This window comes from Corvus brachyrhynchos, unplaced genomic scaffold (genome assembly GCF_000691975.1).
Source record: "Corvus brachyrhynchos isolate BGI_N302 unplaced genomic scaffold, ASM69197v1 scaffold10, whole genome shotgun sequence".
NCBI classification, from domain to species: domain Eukaryota; kingdom Metazoa; phylum Chordata; class Aves; order Passeriformes; family Corvidae; genus Corvus; species Corvus brachyrhynchos.
The window spans coordinates 6033290-6053659 of NW_008236180.1; the positions used below are offsets into that span (position 1 = coordinate 6033290).

The window sequence follows — 20370 nt, forward strand, 5'->3', positions numbered from 1 at the left end:
GAGTTCGTTTTTTAGCTAATTGGGTTGGAAAAGAGTCTGTAATTGGGCTGGGGGGAGAGAAGCTCAGAGAACAGCTCCATCTCCCTTTTTAAAGAATTCCCATCAAGGCAAGGCTGGAGGGGTGTTTTGTGTTCAGTCAAAACTTCCTTGCCTGTAGTACTGGAGAACTTCTGCACAGAATTTTCAAGTTCATCACATTCTGAATTTTTATGCCTTTTCCAAAATCACCCATACACCAACAAGCTAATGTTCCAAGCAGGTAAAATTTCTCGTATCATCATACTGCGATTAAAGTTTATGCAAGACTAGTCAGATGGTAGTAATTGTCTTTATGTTTGTATGTAGCCCATGTGTACAGGAATTTATCAGTGGTAGAGCCTGATTTAATGACATGTTAGAAACTATATAATTGAAAATAACTATGTATCAAATTTGAGTGGGAATGAAAGAACTATTTAAATAGGGACAGATATAAATGTGGCTTTGTATGAGTTACTTTTTTATTATGACTTCAATACTTGAAAGCAAGTACTTCAGACTTCCCATAGTTAGAAATCTAACAGGGTAGTGCTTAGAGTCAGGGTTTGAATTACAAATGACTGTTTTGTCTGTCTGCTGCCAAAAATTGAACTTTCTTGATATGTTTTCCAAAGCTCACATTAATATGCTTTTCAACTGTCTGTTTGAGCAGTTGTGCTATGTTAATGTGTAGGCATGTTCTAATTTTGCATGTAGCTCAGGGAGAATATTTCGTTGTTCAGATGTTGTGCTTGCACTTCAGGGGTATTGAACCTTCACATTGTGGTTTTTTCCCCTCTTTTCTCTCTCCTCATTCATATTTTGGGGAGCAAAGCAGTAAGTTGACAGTACTGCTGTGCAAGGGGTGTTTTGGTGTGTGGTGCAGACACATTGCTGAACCTGATGTGCGTGTTGAGCTGGAGACAGGAACAGGTACCACAGAGCTCTGGGCTGTATCTATATTTACAGCATCTGCCTGATGCTGTAAAAGTTCTCATGTGCAGGTGAGGTGCCTTGGCTTGGTGCTTTCAAATAACTTCAGTCACTTTTGAGACTGAGAAAGATGTTTAAACTCACCCCCCATCCAAAACTAGGCTTAGTGTTTCTAATGTTGCTTCTGTAAGGAAAAAATATATAACTCTTTAAAGAATTTGGGTGGTACGTTAACTTTAGGATATCCTAGGAAACCCTCAAACTGGTGAATTTTAGGAAGAAGAGTTTGTTATGGGCTGTCAGTATAATTCTGTGGTATTTAAGGACTTCTGAGAGCATGGGCATTGGTAATTGCATGGGGCCTTTTCAATTGCTAGAAACTAAATAGTACTCAACAAGCCTTAATATTTGATGTTGACTTGAAAATAGCTCCTCTAATCAGATTTCCACTGTACCAATGATTTCAGTTATACTAATATTGAAGATTTCCCCTGATTCAGCGTTTAGCTGCTTCAGCTGATGACAAAAATGGGCAATGTGAGTTCATTTCCCAAGATTTTATGTTTGCACTTTGAAGAGGATGCCAGGGTCTGTTTGTGCAGGAATGAGGTTGATGTAGTAGCAGGTCATTCTCTAGTCTTTAAAATGTTCAATTTCTCTGCCTTTTGTCAGTAGCCCCCTACCCACAGTGTGAGGCTGACGGTGAGAAAATAATGATGTTTCTAATGAGCAGCCCACAGGATTAAGCTCTGTGTTCACTCTTAAGGTCTTTAAGTTCTCATAAGATGTGGTGGTGGTGGTGTGTACCTTTAAAGGAAATACTTCTCTGTCCATAAGTTACAGAAGCAGACACCTTACTTTTTGGAATGGCTTGGAAAATAGTTTTTTGGACCTGACAGCTAAACAAAGAGTATTTATTTCTACAGTCTGAAAGATAATAAATAAGTTTCTCCCCCTCCTCCTTTCCTACAGAGGAACACTTTGAGGATATTTGTTTCCAGATATAACACTTGTCCATAGCACTTTGTGGGTCTCACCTTAACACTTTTAAGTAAGTTGTGATGGAAAGTCACCTTTTGGATGTAAACTAGTTTAACATCTCTGTGTGACTCTGCTTCATTAAAAGAGAGTTAATGTAGAGAACATAAGGAAAAAATTAGGGGCAAATCAACTAAGGCTTTTCTTCTGAACTCATTTTTATAGAAACCCGTATATGAATTTTTGCAGTTTACTTGTAAAACTGTCCAAGAAAACTGTTTAAGGCATTGTCTGTAAACATTTCAGCACTTCTCTAGGATAAAAAAGCAAATAAAAGCTTGATTCTTTTGAAGTAGTCATGCTCTGAGATGCAATAGACCACATCTCCAGATATTGTTGGGGAGTATGTATGGGCTTTTGATTCACTGAACAACACTTTAGAAATAACTTTCTGATTTCACTAGTGCCTCTTGATTTTCATGGTGAAGGTTCTTCCTGTAGTTGCTCAGAAAAGCCAACTAATTTTGAGTGCCCAGTCTCCTTAGGTGGCTTTTTCAGAACTGATGAGGTCCTGAGGCTCTCAGGGACTGAGTGAGGCGTGCTGAGTGAAGGAGCTCTTGGCAAACAGTTCATGTTGTCCAGATCCTGTTTGTGCCTTCAAGGAAGAGAGAGTCTCATCTGAAAATCTGCCTGTTAAAATCTGGTTCCCTATAGCTACCCAGTGGGGTTAAGTGTATTGATCTGAGTGACTGAGCAGGGAATGGCTTCCTCATTTCCCTCTCTGTTTTATTTTTCATTTGGGGTGTAACATGGCACAGTGCAGTCTGTTGCTGATGCACATGAGAGAGATTATGATTTTATAGCCACTTTCATTACTAAATTGGTTATGGGAAATTAATTTAGAACTTAGACAATTGTGTTGCTGTTGATGGTGAAGCCTAGGTTTAATTATTTTTCTTCCCTTCTTAAAGACAAACTATTAGGAATTTTGCCTAACGGCAGGATTTTCTTGTATTTGTAGTGTCTCACAAAACAAATTTCTTAGTAAAGAGCAGGTAGGATTTTCACAGGATTGCTCATTTTAACTTTTAGTCACATGGAATATTTGTGGTTGGGGCAGATAACTCATTGTGTTCTGATGCACACCATACTGAGCATTTAGATAGAGTATTTCTGAAATTAAGCCATTCTATACAAAATGCTGTAATGCAGCTGAGTATTTTGCTTTTATTCTAAACCCCTTTTGTTAGCTGCCTAGTCCTTCAGTGGTACATTAATTGCATATGTACCCAACTTGGATTAAAAAAAAACAAACAGAAAAATATGTTCTTTGATATTTGCAAAGGATGTGTGTTCCGTGACCACTCTCTGTTTTGCAGGCATGGTCCTCGTGCGCAGTGAGAACGGGCAGCTGCTGATGATCCCCCAGCAAGCCTTGGCGCAGATGCAGGCACAGGCACATGCCCAGTCTCAGCCTCAGAACACTCTGACTCCTCGTCCTGCTACACCTACCAGTGCACCCCCAGTGCAGATATCCACAGTGCAGGTCAGTCCAGGAAGTTGTGATGTGAAAAACTGTAGGATTTATTTTTGTTCCCTGTGAAGAATACACGAGAAAGTGAGGTGTGATGTTAGTGATTTGAAGAAACTGTAGATCTAACTGGGGATATACAGACTTTTTATAAATTCATAGAATCACAGAATTGTTTGTGTTGGGGAGGTGTTGGAAGGGATCTTAAAGCTCATCCAGTTCCTGCCATGGGCAGGGCCACCTTCCTCTAGACCAGGTTGCTCCAAGCCCTGTCCAGCGTGGCCTGGAAGACTTCCAGGAATAGGGAGTCCACACCTCTCTGGGCAACCTGTGCTGGGGCCTCATCACCCTCACAGCCAAGAATTTCTTCCAAATACCTAATCTAAATCTACTTTCCACATGGCATAGGCATTGCATTTTGTTCCTAATTCTGTTACAGCTTGGCCGTTACTCATCAAAAATATTTTTACATATCTGAATCTCATTAAGCTTAAGACTTTGATATAAAGAAGACCATATATGGTTAATGTGTACAACTCTTCTCCCCAAAATAAATATAAGGAAAAAAAAAATGGATATGGATATAAGTACACTGAGATTTTGACAGTTGCATCAGGTTCAAGACTGAAAATCCTTCTCAGAGTTTTCTAGTGGTTCAGATGCATTCTTTGATATCTGTGATAATGGTAACTCTGCAGAATCAGAACACTAGATAAAGTAGATGGTATTCAACTATGGGCACTGATGTGTTTGTGGTTTTTTTTTCCTCTTCTCCAGGCTCCAGGAACGCCCATTATTGCACGACAGGTGACACCAACTACTATCATCAAGCAAGTGTCTCAGGCTCAAACAACAGTGCAACCCACGACAACGCTACAGCGTCCCCCGGTTGTGCAAGTAAGTGTGTAAAAGTAATGTGTGTGTGAGACTGCCAGGCACACAGGAAATGCAATTGCTCAGTGCAGGGAAGAAATACCTTCTGGATTAGCCTTTCTAAAACATCTGCAGGTCTCAGTGTATATTTTGGATGTACAGGTATAATTTTTTATAAGTATATTGTTATTATTTCATATTATACCTATACATATCTCTATTTAAAGGTATCCTGTTAGTAGTTTATATAATCACATAGCTGGCTGAAATAAAATACTTTATCCTTTTTGCCTTAAGAAAGTGACAAGAATTCCCTTTGGATTTGGGGCTGTGGTGTTATTCCTGTGATGAATCTGCAGCCCTCTGAATTCTGCAGCAAAATTTACAATTGCAAAGATGACTGCACTGGCAGCTTTCTCTTCCCCAAGCCTTCTCCCTTTCACATGAGTCTCTGCTTTGGTCTGTGTCCTTCTGGAGTCTGATAACTCAAGGATAGACTGATGTCATTCTGGGCTTGCTTGGAAATTTTTTTTTGAGATACTGAGAGTTTAAAAAACAGGGCAAGAATGTGAAATTCTCCACATGGCTTCCAGGCAGCAGTGATACAATATGATTGCTGTCGCCTAATCTGTCTGATTGTGCTTTCTTCATCCTTTGAGTAGACAGGATTAGAGAGTTTTAATTTAAAACATGCAGGTTTTGCTATGCATCCAGTTAACCTTTTTCCCCTCAGAGAGCCTTTCCCTGTCCCAGTGATCTTTCTAGATCTGAGAGTTAATTTACCTAACTGAGTCTCCTGAATTTGCACTGCTGTTATACAGGACAGAAAAAAAAAAAAAAATCATTCCATCTGCATATTTTGTGCTGTAATGAGCACACCATGGACTTCATTTATCCTGATTTCAAAAAAATGAGACAAATGAAATCCTTGTCTCCCTTAGTTTCTCTGAAAATACCAATAAAATTAGCCTTGGCAGCAGGGGAGCCTCCTTCTTGTGTATCTTTATATAAAGAGCAAGTTTACAAATGATCTGTGAACATTCTGAGTGTCAGTTGTAGCTTGGTAGGAATTTGTTTCTCAGACTGGGTTGTTAATAATTAGACTGTTGGAAGCCCATGAATGAGCTGTGTATATGAGAAGATCTTGCTCACAATGGTGATTCTTTGGGGTTGATATTCTTCCTTCAAATTACCAATTTGTCTACAAAACTAGAAAAATGTTTTGTCCCATTGTTCATGACAAAGACCTTGGTAAGACTGGGGCTTTTATGTCAGTTGTGCCTTTTTTAGAAATTCCTCCCTTTGGAAGTGACATGTAATGAAACAGGCAAAAAGATAAATTGAATTCACAGGCATTCAGCACTTGTTTTGGTTGTGTTTTGAAACCCCATTGGCTGAGATTATGGGATTTTATTTAGTGACCAAAAATCGCGCAATTTTTAATCAACTTTTGCGATTTCCGTTTCGAATGTTTTTAGTGCCATCTGGTGGCCGTTTCCTTCTACTGCACCAGACCGCACATGAGCGACTTATTTATAGCAGCTGTGAAAGGTGTTCTACTGCCCTGTGGCTCCTTTTCTGTTTGATGGCTCAGGAGAACAGGCTGCTAGTACGTTCCAAGGAGAATAATCCTGTGTTTGTATTCTCTGCAGCCTCAGATTGTTCTGGGTGGTTCTGCACAAACAACCGCGTTGGGGACAGCAACAGCTGTACAAACTGGAACTCCTCAGAGAACAGTGCAAGGGACAACGGCCACCTCCACTGCTGCCACAGTAAGATACTGATAAATGGAACATCTCTTTTTGTCCACTCACATGTGCGTGTGTGCATGGATGTGCATATATACACATACAGGTAAACACAGATGGGAGTGGAGGTTAGTAAAGATGCAGGAATTCTGTGTGCTGTTGACCTTGAAAAGGTAAACTTTAATAGAACCATATAATTTACAAGGTGTGGATACAGGTCACTTGAATTTTGATAAGTGTCAAAGTGTTTTTATTTCTGTAACAGTATTAAAGCACTTATTTTAAAAAAATACATTAGATGTATTTTGTAGAACAGTGACTTGTTCAGCACTGTAGAGTAGAATAAGTATGAGAAGGGATAAGCAGGTGGCACTGATTCATTCAAGCTGCATGTCTCCAGGATTATAAAACAGGGAGAATCTATGTACTATGCACTGTGACACAAGAGCTTTACTATTTTTTGTCCTGCTAAAACACATTTTCCCATACACAGTGTGCCATTCTTGAAATACTTGGTGTTTCTTAACTTCATGAAGAATCATAGTTTCTTAAAATTTAAAATAGAAATGTACAATACATATGTGTATGTAAAGTAAAATAATAATTCCTGTTAATAAGTCTGTTTATGTTTTAAGTGGTGAGGGGCATGCATCTTTAAGTCTTACTCTGAAGTGATGAGCTAAAGGACTTTATTTCACGGAGTATATGGTCAGATCATGTGTTAAGAAGAGTTCGTCTGCCTTTCTCTGACTGTTTTCCTTTTACCCTTCCATCTAAGGAAACTATGGAAAATGTGAAGAAATGCAAAAACTTTCTGTCCACATTAATAAAACTGGCATCATCTGGAAAGCAGTCCTCAGAGACTGCGGCTAACGTGAAAGAATTAGTACAGAACCTGCTGGTAAGAAAAGTTCATCAAAAGTTGTAAAACACAGCATCTGGACAAATTCAGACTCAAAAACTGGGGTTTTGTGGTTTTTTTTTTTCTTCAGAGGATGGAGTTTATAAAATCTGAGCTAAATCAAATTAACTTTGCCTCTTCTGAATTAAAATAGGTGCATAAATTTCCATTAAGTTTATAACTGAGACATTACTGCTCATATTCATGCATGAGAACATGAGTTCAGTTGAAGTGTGAGTGTAATGCAAGTAGTAGCTCTTTAAATTCTGCATTTTGATAAAACAATGAATAAAAAGATGTATTATTTACTTTAGGGAAGACCCTATGGCTGGTGCATTAACTGAGTGTAGGAAATCACAAGTTTTTCCAAAAAACTATTGCCTGGTGCTAATATAAAAGCTTGACATTTAATATTCATAGAATGAGTACTACTATTGCTTAGAGTAGTTGTTAGCAACCTGTAAGTTAGGGTAGAGCTGTGTATTCCAGATGTTATCACATAATAACCAGAGGTCTGTAGGTCTTGCTACTTGAAATTTGTGGTAAAATTAGTTACTACCATAAAGCAGTTGTTAACTAAAAATAGTGAGGGATGATAAAACCACTTACTTCCATTAAGTCTTACATTTTTTTTGGTGTTGAAAAGTTAATTTCTACAAGTTTGTTCATTTGGATTTTCTGTTTTAAAGGATGGAAAAATTGAACCAGAAGACTTTACCAGTAGGCTGTACAGAGAACTTAATTCTTCACCTCAACCTTACCTTGTGCCTTTCCTGAAGGTAATTTATCTTCACTACCCTTTCTTAATCTCTGTGCTTATATATCAGCAGCAATGAACACAAGCACTCCTTTGCCATTATAGGTGGAATTCCAAAATGATGTTAAAGGAAGTTTTAAATGGTGCTTGGTTAGGCTTTTGCTCCATTAAAAACCACTTTTTGTGTCTTAGTTCCTAGAGTTTGTTATTGTGATTTTTTGGCACAGTCAGTAACGTAACTTCTACCGTGGTGACACATCATAGCTCTTTTGTGAGATCTGAAAAGTTTTCTTTCTGTGATTTAAACCACAAACGTATGAATTGATTTATTGCTCTCTTTTTAGTCTTACAAAGAAAACAAGGGATTCAGTGATACAGAAAACTGTACCTTTTGGCAAGTCTTTTGCCTGTGTTGTTAACTGGTTTGGATAAGCAGGAAATTTGTCACCTCTCAATAATAAATGACATTTGTCATGAATTTTATAGTAGTTGGACATCTCAAAATAGTAAAACATTTACCATCTAAAAATCAGTGAAAGTACTACAGCATTAAATGGTAAGAATATAACTGCTTGGCTAAAGTATGATTAAGGGATGTAGTTGTAGGTGTGTGTTGACATTTCTGGGTTCTTAAATGCTTGTTCAACCTTGAGCTGTTCCTGAGGACAAAAATTGTTGCCATAAGAAAACAGCTAATTTAAGAAGCCACTAAAACACTGTGCTCTCTGTTGAGCTATTCTGAAATCTTCCCTGGTGTTCCAGTGCGACTTTTAAGCCATAGGACGACGGTCAAGGAAGGCAGCATGGGCTTGGGTTGTTAAATAGATACCAGGGGTTCCAGGTAGGCTGCATAGCCTAGATGCCCATGATATCCAAAAGGTATTGTCCCTCTGTCCTGCTTATTAAATAGGAGCAGGTTGGTATTGCTCACCTGTCACCTTTCCTCAGGTGCACACAGACCGATCCAATGGACTGAAACGTGTCGCTTCTTTACAGTTAACACTGTGTGAGTCAGGATTAAACAACTCAACAAAACTCTTTCCTTTCCCCTTTTCAGAGGAGTTTACCTGCCTTGAGACAGTTAACACCAGACTCTGCAGCTTTCATTCAGCAGAGCCAGCAGCAGCAGCCGACGACGCAGGCGACGATAGCCACGATCCCGTCGGCGGCGGCCGTGCTGCTGAGCTCCTCGGTGCAGCGCACGGCGGGCAAGGCCACTGCCACTGTCACCAGTACCCTCCAGCAACCCGTCATCAGCCTCACTCAGCCCACACAAGTTGGTGTCAGTAAACAAGGGCAGTCCACGCCACTGGTATGTGAGCTGAAGTGCAGCGTTTGTTACTGCACAGGAGGTTTTTTGATAGTACTTCTTATGTTGCTGGTTTAGCTCAATCAAAGATCTGAGAAAAAAAGTAAAACTTAAATTGCGTCTTGATTAAAGTGCTATTAGGGTTTATTCTTCCCACCTGATTCTCGGATTATTTACAGTTCTTTTTTTTCCTTATTATTTGCAGGTTATCCAGCAGTCTCAAAAAGCAGGGGCATTGATAAGGCCTCCACAAGTAACGTTGACACAGACACCCATGGTGGCATTGCGGCAACCACACAGTCGTATTATGCTCACTACTCCTCAAATCCAACTGAATCAGCTTCAGACAGGTAAGAGGTCAAGATACTTGTCATATGCCATATTTGACAGCATTAGCTGAAGTGTGGTTTAGGGGTTGCTTGCCCAGAGAACTTGTTGATAGCCCATTCCTGCAAGTGTTCAAGGCCAGCCTGGATGGGGCTTGGAGCAACCTGGGATAGTGAAAGGTGTCAGAGGGGTTGGAACGAGATGATCTTTAAGATCCCTTCCAACCCAGACCATTCTGTGGTTCTGTGAATGTCAGTTCATAAGTGCCCTGTTTGTACTACTGCTAAACTCTTCCAGTGTCTAGTGCTGTAGTCGCTTGGGGTACAGATCTATCAGGGCAGCATTGACAGTCAGAGAAATGGTTTGGGTGCTGGAATTGTGTGGGAGGGTCCTGTTTTTAGCTGGGTGAAATGCTGACAGAAGCTATTGAGGTCAAGTTTTTGTACCAGACCTGTTGCCATAACTACCTGTGACTGGCTTGCACATGTGAACTCCTATTGATGGAGTACAAATCCTGTCTGTCTTCTTGCAGTACCTGTGGTAAAACCAGCAGTATTACCTGGAAACAAAGCTATTGCCACTGTTTCGACACAAGTAGCTGCTGCTCAGAAGAATAAACTGAAAGAACCTGGGGGAGGCTCTTTTAGGTGAGGAACTGTATGTTTGTGCTTGTGCTGCTTGGGCAGCTGAACTCAGACCTTTCTGGTGCTGAATCTGTCTGGGGAAACTCACAATAACCTAGAGGTGGATTTTCTGGGGGCAGGTTTACTTCTTCATTAAAGACTTAAACAAACAGCACTGGACATACTCACGCCAGACTGGTTTTAGCATTTAGCTGGCACTAAACCTCATAAACAATTCCTGCCCAGACAAGCAAATGGAATTCATTCCTTCACTTCTCCCAGCTGTGCTTGAGTTACTCGCATGTACAGCCTGTCTTAGTGGTGAGGGCAGATTATTTTTGTTTTGTGGTAGTGATTTGCCTGGTCTCTTGTTCCTCAAGCTGTTTAAATATTACATAAGAAAGGATCTTGAAAAAACAGGAAGTACAAAATTAGTGCTCTTTGAAGTCAAAGCAGTAATGTCTCATTTACAAACAAATGAGTTGTATTTTACCATATCACAAAAGCAAATAAAATGTAAAATTAAGTATTCAGGTTTATGGTGGAATTCATTATATGCAGCTGTGGTACCGTAGCAATGTGTGCAGATAAGCCCTAAATCATATGATTATAATAAATTTTCCTTCCTTTAAGGGATGATGATGACATTAATGATGTTGCATCAATGGCTGGAGTCAACCTGTCAGAAGAAAGTGCTCGGATATTGGCAACAAACTCTGAGCTCGTGGGCACATTAACAAGGTCCTGTAAAGATGAAACCTTCCTTTTCCCAGCACCTTTACAAAGAAGGATATTAGAAATAGGTATGTTCTTTTATCTTGAACATCAGTAAAAACAAATTTCACTACTCTTAGGTTTACATTGGAGGCATTTTCCATGGAAACTGGTTTGAATAATTAAAAGTTGCTGGAGTCATTACCTTCTGATATTTTCTGGGATATTCAGATGCTTGTGGGCAATAATTTGTCTTGTGAAAGTAGAATAGTGTCAAGGAATAGCAAACATAGATTTGCCTTCTAAAGTGATGGCAATTCAACATCAAAACTACTCAACCTGGCTGAAAGTCTGACTGTATAAACTGATAAGGTGTAACAAGCGTGACACAAACAATGAAGTAAGTCCAGAAGCACTTTTATCAGCTTTACTTAGTAATTTAGAATTGAGGATGGAACAAAAAGCAATCTTGAATTCTTTGTTAGGCTGTAGTACACAGCATTTATTAATAGATTGTCAGTTTTGTTAAACTAATAGGAATTTTAGTATGTATGTAATTTCCTGTTTAATCCTAGTCTGAGAAAAACCTGAAAGTCATAATTAGCAAAAGGCATTTAAATTTCTACGACTGAGGTTATACTCACATTTAGCTGTACTGTAAAATGTTCTTGTACAACCCACTTATGTCCTGATTATAGGTAAAAAGCACGGAATAACAGAAATCCATCCTGATGTAGTTAGCTACGTATCACATGCTACACAACAAAGAATACAAAACCTAGTGGAAAAACTATCAGAGACTGCTCAACAAAGGAATATTTCCTACAAGGTAACTGCATTTAATTGCTCAAATCAAATGGCAAAATTGCACAAATTCAGCAGGCTGTGGTGTTGACTGTAATGCAGGAGTTCAGGTGTTCTTTGTTCTGTGAAATCAGGTTGTTTATTCTCTTTGACTGATTCACCTTCCATTAAGACATTAATACACATGGGTGACTAGAACTTTTCAGCTTGCATATACAAAATGGTTTTAAAACAAATGCAGAGAAGCTGTGCCCTCCCTTTTATTTATTATGTCAAATGTTTAGTGTGTGAGTGACTGTAGAGTCAGACAGATAAAAGCACTGTGTTGAATTCCCAAGAGACTGCTATCTGACAGATGTGTGTTCCTAATAGATGCAAATGCCTGAGCAGCATTTAAAAAAAACCATGCAGCTCTGTGAAATATGTTTGAGAGGTTAAAGCTGTGATGATATTAGTTTAGAAGTCAAAATCTGATGATTCACGGAATAGAACAAAATGCTTTTAAGAGTTCTAGCTGGTTTGACTGGTGTAAATATACTCCTGCTATTTGTCTGTAAAGGACAAAGTTAACATTGGAGCTTTGAATGTATGTGTTCTTCCCCAGTACAGTACAAGTTAACAGCTTTGTTTTTAAGGGAGTAATGAGAAACATATTTGCTGTATTTTCAGGATGATGAAAGATATGAACAAGCAAGTGACGTTCGGGCACAGCTCAAGTTCTTTGAACAACTTGATCAAATAGAAAAGCAGCGTAAAGATGAACAAGAAAGGGAAATTTTAATGCGCGCAGCAAAGGCAAGTGCTTGGCTTTCACACGTGTTTGCAAAGTGTCATTTTTGACATCAAAACTGCAGAGTTTCTTTTCATTCTAAAACACTTGCAGTGAAGGGAAAGACTAATCTTCAAAGATGGAACTTGATGAATGTGTTCTTAACTAGAGCTCAGTTTTGCTTTTCATTGTAAAGCATGGGAAACAGCTTCTTTGCCACTCTGATTGCATGTTCCCAATTAAAGGGAGTCTTGAAATTTAGTTTTTGCATTTTGCATTGGCAAAAAAAGATGAATTTTGTAGCTTGGTGGTACTCTTAAATGTAATAGAGAGGTTACAGGTATTTTGGAGACTAGAAATAAAATTCAGAAAGATTTTTGCAAATTGGATGAATACAATAAATAAGAAGCAGTTGATATAAACATGAATGTGAATATTAAACTGTGGTTTTACTCAGTGAATATCAAATGAATATGATTAGATAAGGGCACCCTAGAAATAATTCACAAAACAACCTATGTTTTCTGTTAGTTTTGTGATCCAGCATGAGTTGACAATGTCAAAACCCAAATTTATTTTGTTGTTGGCCTAAAGAACGTGAGGGATTAACAGCACTCAGGATTTGATAGGACAAGAGGAAATGGCCTCAAGTTGCATCAGAGGAGGTTTGGATTGAATATTGAGAACAATTTCATCACTGAAAGGGTTGTCAAGCCCTGGAACAGGCTGCCCTGCACAGTGGTTGAGTCACCATCCTTGGAAGTATTGTGTAGATATGGCACTTGGGGACATGGTTTAGTGGTGGTCTTGGCAGTGCTGGGGAAACAGCTGGACTTGATGTTCTTAAAGGTCTTTTCTAGTCAAAACAATTTAGTGATTCTGAAAGTATGACACACCCAAGGAATTGCAGGTGCCTGGTGAAATGGGCAGTTGCTGATGTAAATGGTCTTTGGTCACTCAGGTGCACTTTGTTCAGACTGCAGCCTGACCTGTGTGTGTAGGTGTAGCAGAAAGATCTGCTCTGAGTAGGTGTCTGGTTACCCAGCAAGGGGAGGAATTGTTCCGAGAAGTACAGGTCTGATTCCTTTGTTCATATGCAAAGTGTGTAATTCAGTTCACAGGTCTGTGTAATTTGTGTCTTGTAATGGTTGCATTAAAGGCATAATTGCCTGGCTACTCTTTGCTGTCTTTAACAAAGCAGAAAAATGGGATGCCTTTTCAAAAATAGATACATTAAACTAAGAGAAGGAAAACTTTTAATTTCTAAAAGTTGTTTACCACTGTTGCCCTCTCTGGGAGTGATAGGTATTCCCCACTTGCTGCTGAAGTTGAAGAAAAGCTTTCATATATAATCTTTAACTGCTTTTGTAACTGAATTAATTTTTCTTTCTTTTCCTCCAACCACCTCATGTTCATCCTTAATCAACGCAGTCTCGATCTCGACAAGAAGATCCAGAACAGCTTAGGTTGAAACAGAAGGCCAAGGAGGTGAGTGCTGACATTAACATGAACTTTTATTTTGGAAATTGAAATAGAAATAATGAGCCATCCTTGTTCTGGCATACGCAGATGCAGCAGCAAGAGCTAGCACAGATGAGACAGAGGGACGCCAACCTGACTGCGTTAGCTGCCATCGGTCCCAGAAAGAAAAGGAAAGTAGATTCACCAGGATCTGGATCAGGGACAGAGGTACAGTATAATTGTCACCTTTGGTTTTGCTGCCTCAGCCTCTGTGCAAACCTTCCTGTTCAGAGCTTTTTACCCAGTTTGTGGGAGCTCCCTGAGCAGCCAGAAGTGTTTTGTGTTCGTATTTGCTCGCTCCAAGGCCAGGATCAATTTTTAGCACCTGCGTAGTGGCATAGGGAATAGAATCTGAGTTGTCATTCCCTGATTCGCGGAACTGGAGAGATGTTAGAAAAACCATCTCTGATCTCACAAGCCTCAGCTTTTTGGACCTCCATAGTTTTGGAAGGAGATTTTTGTGGATGTAACCAATCTAACTTGGAGTGCAGAGTAAGGCTGCTGAGGTAGGTGGGGTGGTAGAATTGAATCACTGCTAAATTTGACAGCAGGAGCCTCAAGTTACAGGAGCTTGCCTAATTTCTTTCTTCAGCAGTTGATTGGCCTTAGTTTTCATGTCTCTGCAGCAGATCAGTTTGACCAGTTCCATTTGATCAGGATGTTCTTGCACATCCTTGTATATTCTACTGTTGACTCTGTCTTTTAAGAACTTCCCTGCAGACTAAGTGTCAGAATGCTCAGTGTCTCATTCATTTAATATTAATTTACATTCTGGCAGATGACTATCTGCTGTATTTTTAAACAAGTGAATAAACAAGAAATGGTATAAAATTGCTTTCTGCATGAGACATTCAATGTAGGATTTCTCTAATGTTTAAAAAGAACAAAATATTCTTGAATATTGTCATTTATTGGACCAAAAGCTCTCTTCATAATTTGAGGATTTTTCCCTGTGGGGTTTTATGCCTGATAGTAAGTGACAGCATAGCAATAGTTTAATAATTCTGTTTATTACTCCTTGAGCATTCTGAATTTTCAGTGCTAAAGCATTTATACTGTAGAAAAGCCTCAAAGAGTTCACCTTGTTTTATACTGAATTGCTAGAAGCAGTAATTTACATGTGCTTGATATAAAATGAGAGAGAAAAATCTGAATATTAGTAAATGTTATTTTTGTTTATAAAAAAAATCAAGCCTCTTGAGATCTTTTAAAGTAATTTTAAGTTTTGAAATTTACTAAAATGTCTGCTACTGAGAATAAGAGCTGTTTTTATATAAGCTGACAAATTACTCTATTAAAGGTTTATAGATGTGGTTTAAAATTATGAAAATTGCAGAATGGGGCACTTTGCAAAGATAGATGTGTACACAAATGAAGTCGTCTCAGAGGAATATGCTGAAGTACCTCATGCAGAGTTAATGTTGGCATTGCTTACTCCTGCATGCTCAGCTGTGCCACCTTAATGGTCTGTTAATGTCACTTAGGTTATGGGATGTATTGTGCATCTCCTGTGAACACTTGTTTGTATTTCATCTAAATCTGACTAATTTAGTTATCCTGGATTAATCACTGGTTAACCAATTAACTACAGGTTCCCTGGAAATCTAATCTTTTTGTCTGTTTAATTAAGAACCAGCTGCCTTTGATCTGATACTCACAGCTGCGCTTTTGCTGCTGTGTCACTTGACATTTTTAAATTGGGCTCCACTTGTCACCATTTGTATGCAGTTTGTGGTTAAGGCATATTACAAGAAGTGTGGAAAATAAGGTTTGTCATTACTTAGACACAGATTTGTAAATGGAGGCTTTTGATGTCTACAAATGCTGATTCTTAATTACATGTGAAGTCACTTCTAAGTAGTAATTGCACTGTTTTGTTTCCAAATTCATCAAAACAGGTTGCTGTCAGTTTGAGAGTTTTATGTCCATGTGATTTTACTGAAAGTTACCAAAAGCTTCTTAACTTACTCCATACATAATTCTGTGTCTTTGAGGACTCCTGATATTTTACCTTTGCATTTAAAGTATTATGGGCTACATAATAAAGCTCAGGCTTCAGCTTTCACTAAAGAATATTTTAAAACCAAGAATAAACCCCCTTCCAACCATTCTTTCTGTTCTCTAGCGTTCATGTATATGATAAAATTTAGTTAGCATCCAATATTCTCCTGTATCTTCTAATTTCCACTGAAGTTGATTAAAATTAGATGGCTACATTGTGCAAGTGCCTTAAAATATCCTTTTGAAAATCCAGCCTTTTAAGCAGCCCCTAACTACAGGATTTTGGTGATTTGGTGTTTGCTGGGTCAACAGAATGCTTGAGAATCAAAAATCTGACTTCACTGGTAGCACTGTGGTGAAGCAAGTTCATCTGCACTGAACAAAGTTCTGCTAAACCAGAGTGATCATTTCCAGTGCAGGTTTAGGTTGGTTTGATCATCAGTAATGTTCACTGATGAAATACATTATTTTCACGCGTGTTAGTGGGAGCCTCAGCAGCTTATTCACATGGCTCATACACCACTCTAAATTTTGGCTTTTTTCAAGTCCTGCAGTGTTTTTACTAAGAAAAATACTTGAAAATTCTCCAAACTCACAGGCAGGTAAGTCTTTAGTCACTACTGGAGCGTGTTTGGTGTCATGAAGTATCAAAGCTCCATTTAAAGAAGAAAGGAGGACATTATTCTAGCAAATTAGATTGGAGGGGAGAGCGAATCCGTAGCTGACCCACAGAAAGATGACCCGTTCCCAAAAGAATTCATTATTAGGTAAATAACCTGTCAGCAGCAGAGGGCTGCCCAAAAGATTCCCGGCTGAAAACGGAGGGAGCAGCCTGGATTCCGGTCTGCGCGCGCCATCTGCCGGGCACTGCGCGGAGCTGCAGCTGCTCCCCGGCCTCGTCCCGCTGCTTCCCCGCCCGCCCTTCCGTGCCGCTCATTTGTTTCCTTCTGGTTTTGGCGTTTTTCTTCTTTTTTTAGGTGACATATATAGTAATATGCTGCTTCTTTATCGTGCCACTTCGGGAAACTCCCATTGAGTGATGCTGAGAGATGGAGAAGTATTCAGAGGTCATTAGAGAATGCGTAACTGAGTCTAAGAAAGCTTCTCCTAAATATAGTGCTGAGCTTGCTTACAGCTGTTGTCACCACAAGGAGAGCACCCTGCCATGGAAATCAGGGGGATCTAGGACATGATTTAAGGCCTCACAGTCCCGGGAACAGGACTGCTCCCCAGGTCATCCATCACTCCAGGGCTGCCCTCGGCATCCCTGCCATTGTGAAGAATCCTGGCCCTTCTGTTTGGTTTGGTTGTTGGGATTGCCTGTCCTTAGTGCCTTCCTAAAAATACAAGCAGTGCTTTGGGGCTTTTTTGTCTATATTGAATGTCACTGAAAACTTCTGGTTGTTCAACTGTTGTTAATAAATAAGAATTGAAAAGGAAATCTCTAATCTGGTAGCATACAGCTTCCTGACTATGTACAGTTTTTACGTCACATGTTTTCTCTGAAAAGTTTTGAAATGCTTTTGGGCTTGGACTGATTGACCTGTTCTTCTGCTTTCCAGGGATCTGGTTCGAGTGCAGCAGTCCCAGGCAGCTCTGGAGTTGGAACAACCAGACAGTTTACGCGACAAAGGATAACGCGGGTGAACCTCAGGGACCTCATATTTTGTTTAGAAAATGAGCGAGAGACAAGCCATTCACTATTGCTATACAAAGCATTCCTTAAGTAAAATGGAAAAGATCAAGGTATTTTTGACGGAGAGACGCCTGAGGACATTTTTTAATATATTTGCAAATTACGCCTTTTTGTAACAAGCGAATGGGATATTGTTTGAAAAACAACCACCTCTTTACATGGAACAGTTTTATATTCCTGTTTATAAATAAACTCTTCAGTATAAGAGAAATGCATTTCTGTAACAGTGAGGATACTTACAAGGCCTGTGGATACTATAAAAGGACAATTAAATTTTAACTCATCTCTTGATTGAGTGGCCTTCTTGCCAAACAAGCCATATATAAAGACTGATGGAATCGTTTAGCAAATAACTAGCTACCCTTTGTCAGCCCTGTAGCAGTTTCGACATTAATTGTTCATTTTAGTTCAGTTTTATTCAACTAAATCCATTATATAGGCATATGTCTACAGCAGATGACCTCATTTCATTTAGCTTTTTTTTGTTAAACAGTCAGTTAGCAAAGCAAACTGATTTTTAAAGAATATTTATCTTTCCCCCAAATGCTCAAAATCTAGAGGGATATACAGTTAATTTTAAACATAACCTCAATTTTAATCACATTATTGCTTATTAGAGGCCCTGAAATCCCATAAAGGAGGGTTACTTCTGAATGTTTTAGCAGCATCTGTAAAAATGCATTTTATTTGCTATAGTTTGTAAAGCTGTAAAGTTAAAAAAGGAAAAAAAGGAAAAAAAGAGAAACCTTTTCAGCATAAATATATTTTACTTGCACTGTGTTTTTTAGCTAAAGTGAAAGCTTAGATTAAATAAAATCAAAAGTTGAGAGGAATCATCAAAAGACTGTTTCTCAGTGTGAATCAAGTGTTGAAAAATGGTTGGTGTATTTTGTCGGTAATTGTACATAATTTTTGGCACATAACATAAAAATGGCTATGTAAACTATAATTATTTTGCTAAAAGACTGTATGCAAGCTGTGGGCCTACTTTAAAGATGTCCAGAGCAAAGTCCCTTCTTTGTACCTATTTTTTTATTACAAATATACTAATTGGTTCTTTATATTTTCAGAGGTTATTGTATTAAATTGTCTATTGATAGTACTTTTATGACTGTAAATACTTCGGCTTTCTTTGTGTGAACTCTCATGGTAGAATTTAACTCTCTTGCGTGTAAACTGAATGCTGATCAGTATTTTTATCAACACCTGACAACTGTTACACCCCTTTTATTTTGTCTTTTAGGAAATCCTGTCTTTCCTTTTTTTTTTCATGTAAATTTTGCACAGTTACTTGTTCATATGTAAATATTTTACTTTCAAAAATGAAGTTTTTAATTGCTATTGTTTTATATAGGATTGAAAGAAAATTAACTCCTTTATTAAAAACAAATTTATCTGTATTTGCTAATGTATTTTTCTCTCTAAATCTTTTCTCCACTTGGATTTATTTTTCTTGGTACAGTAAAAGTTGAGTCTACCTGAGGGGATGCTGTTTGCTAAAGATGCACTTTGGGATATTTTTATATTTTGTTTTGTTTTGTCAGTATTTTGGAGGTATGTGACTTCATGTATCTTGACATTTGATTGTTGTCTTAGGGGTCTTGGAGTGACATCAGTGGACAGTGGGTTTGGTTGGTTTTTAAGCAAGGAAAGGTGTCTGAAACACCTGAAATATTTTGTGTTTGTCTAGACAAATACAACTACAGTGGTTTGCAGAAGAAGGTAGGACATAAACCACAATTTGGAGCACAATTATAAAAGAAAATAATCAGGAACACTTGATTATCAGTGTGAAAATCTGAGAAACATTTCTGATGTTCTGTACTGAATATTTAGCTTTTGGGTTGTATTTCTTTTAATTCCTCCTCTCATGGGCCACTTAAACTAATAATTTTGAGGGCCTAATCCTGCTAATACATTAATTTGATGATGATTCCTTGCATACAGACAAATCTGTCCCCAGGCTGCTGCCCCAAGCCCCTGCTGTGGAACAGGCACTGGCAGCAGGCCCGTGGGAGATCAGTGTCTCTGGAAAAAGAGGATTAGCTCCTAACGGGATGCACTCACCTGACACCCTGTGTGACACTGACCCGAGACTTTCATTGTCTGTAAACTCCAAAGAGTCTTTAAATTGTGTCATGTTATTAAGTGGCAAGAAACATCTTGGTCTTTTGGCCAAAACACTGTCAGAGCATGCCTTTAATTGTAGCGAGAGCTGGTTGTAATTGTTGATCACCATGGGCAGTGACTGGGCACAGTGTCTGCAAAGCTGTGGCAGGTAAGTGGGGAAGAAACTGTGTGAAAAATTAAAGTTACTATATTGTGTGCTGTACTTTGCTCTCTGTGCTCAGTAGTGGCTTAGAAATATTCTAGAGAGGCTAAGGGAGGAGGGAGAGATCTCCTGTAAGAGGAGAGCTCTTGGTTTTGTTTTAAGTAACGTTGGTTTTAAGCGTACAGGCAGCCCTTCACTCCATATAATTTGTCTCAGCTTTTAAATGTTCTGGTTCTGTTAGTCAGAAAAGCTGGTAGCACCCATCTCCCTCCAGTAGTTCAAATTCATGGAGTTTTGGACTGGGAAATGGGCACATTATTGTCAGTACACTGGCACTTGTGAGGAGTTCTCATGGTGAAGCAGTTGCAGACTTTTGTTCATTTGTTGTTGGTTTGGGGTTTTTTTTATGATAAAACCAGTAACTGTTTTTGATGCTGCTCAGAAATTTGACATTGCAAAATCACAGCTGAAGAGGGGTGGCATTTACACGGCAATACACTCGCACACCACCACTCCTCTTGTGTGTTAGTGACCTGTAGAGGGAGAAATTATGATTCTTTCCTGGCCCCAAGGCTTGTGCAGCTCAACCAGAGTG

General features: G+C 38.9%; 1 protein-coding gene across 1 annotated transcript in view; it reads left to right on the top strand.

The window, feature by feature from the left end:
• The window catches only part of TAF4 (TATA-box binding protein associated factor 4), a 36612-nt gene extending 17697 nt beyond the window's left edge, over positions 1-18915 (top strand). Inside the window, exons 4-17 of the mRNA XM_008634810.2 lie at positions 3309-3475; positions 4238-4357; positions 5986-6105; positions 6860-6982; positions 7672-7761; positions 8797-9051; positions 9254-9398; positions 9908-10022; positions 10632-10801; positions 11411-11541; positions 12186-12311; positions 13717-13773; positions 13855-13974; positions 17370-18915. Coding sequence (XP_008633032.1) covers positions 3309-3475; positions 4238-4357; positions 5986-6105; positions 6860-6982; positions 7672-7761; positions 8797-9051; positions 9254-9398; positions 9908-10022; positions 10632-10801; positions 11411-11541; positions 12186-12311; positions 13717-13773; positions 13855-13974; positions 17370-17537 — 1907 coding nt within the window. The 3' untranslated portion in view covers positions 17538-18915. The remainder of the gene's footprint in view (positions 1-3308; positions 3476-4237; positions 4358-5985; positions 6106-6859; positions 6983-7671; positions 7762-8796; positions 9052-9253; positions 9399-9907; positions 10023-10631; positions 10802-11410; positions 11542-12185; positions 12312-13716; positions 13774-13854; positions 13975-17369) is intronic.
• The last annotated feature ends 1455 nt before the right edge of the window (positions 18916-20370 follow it).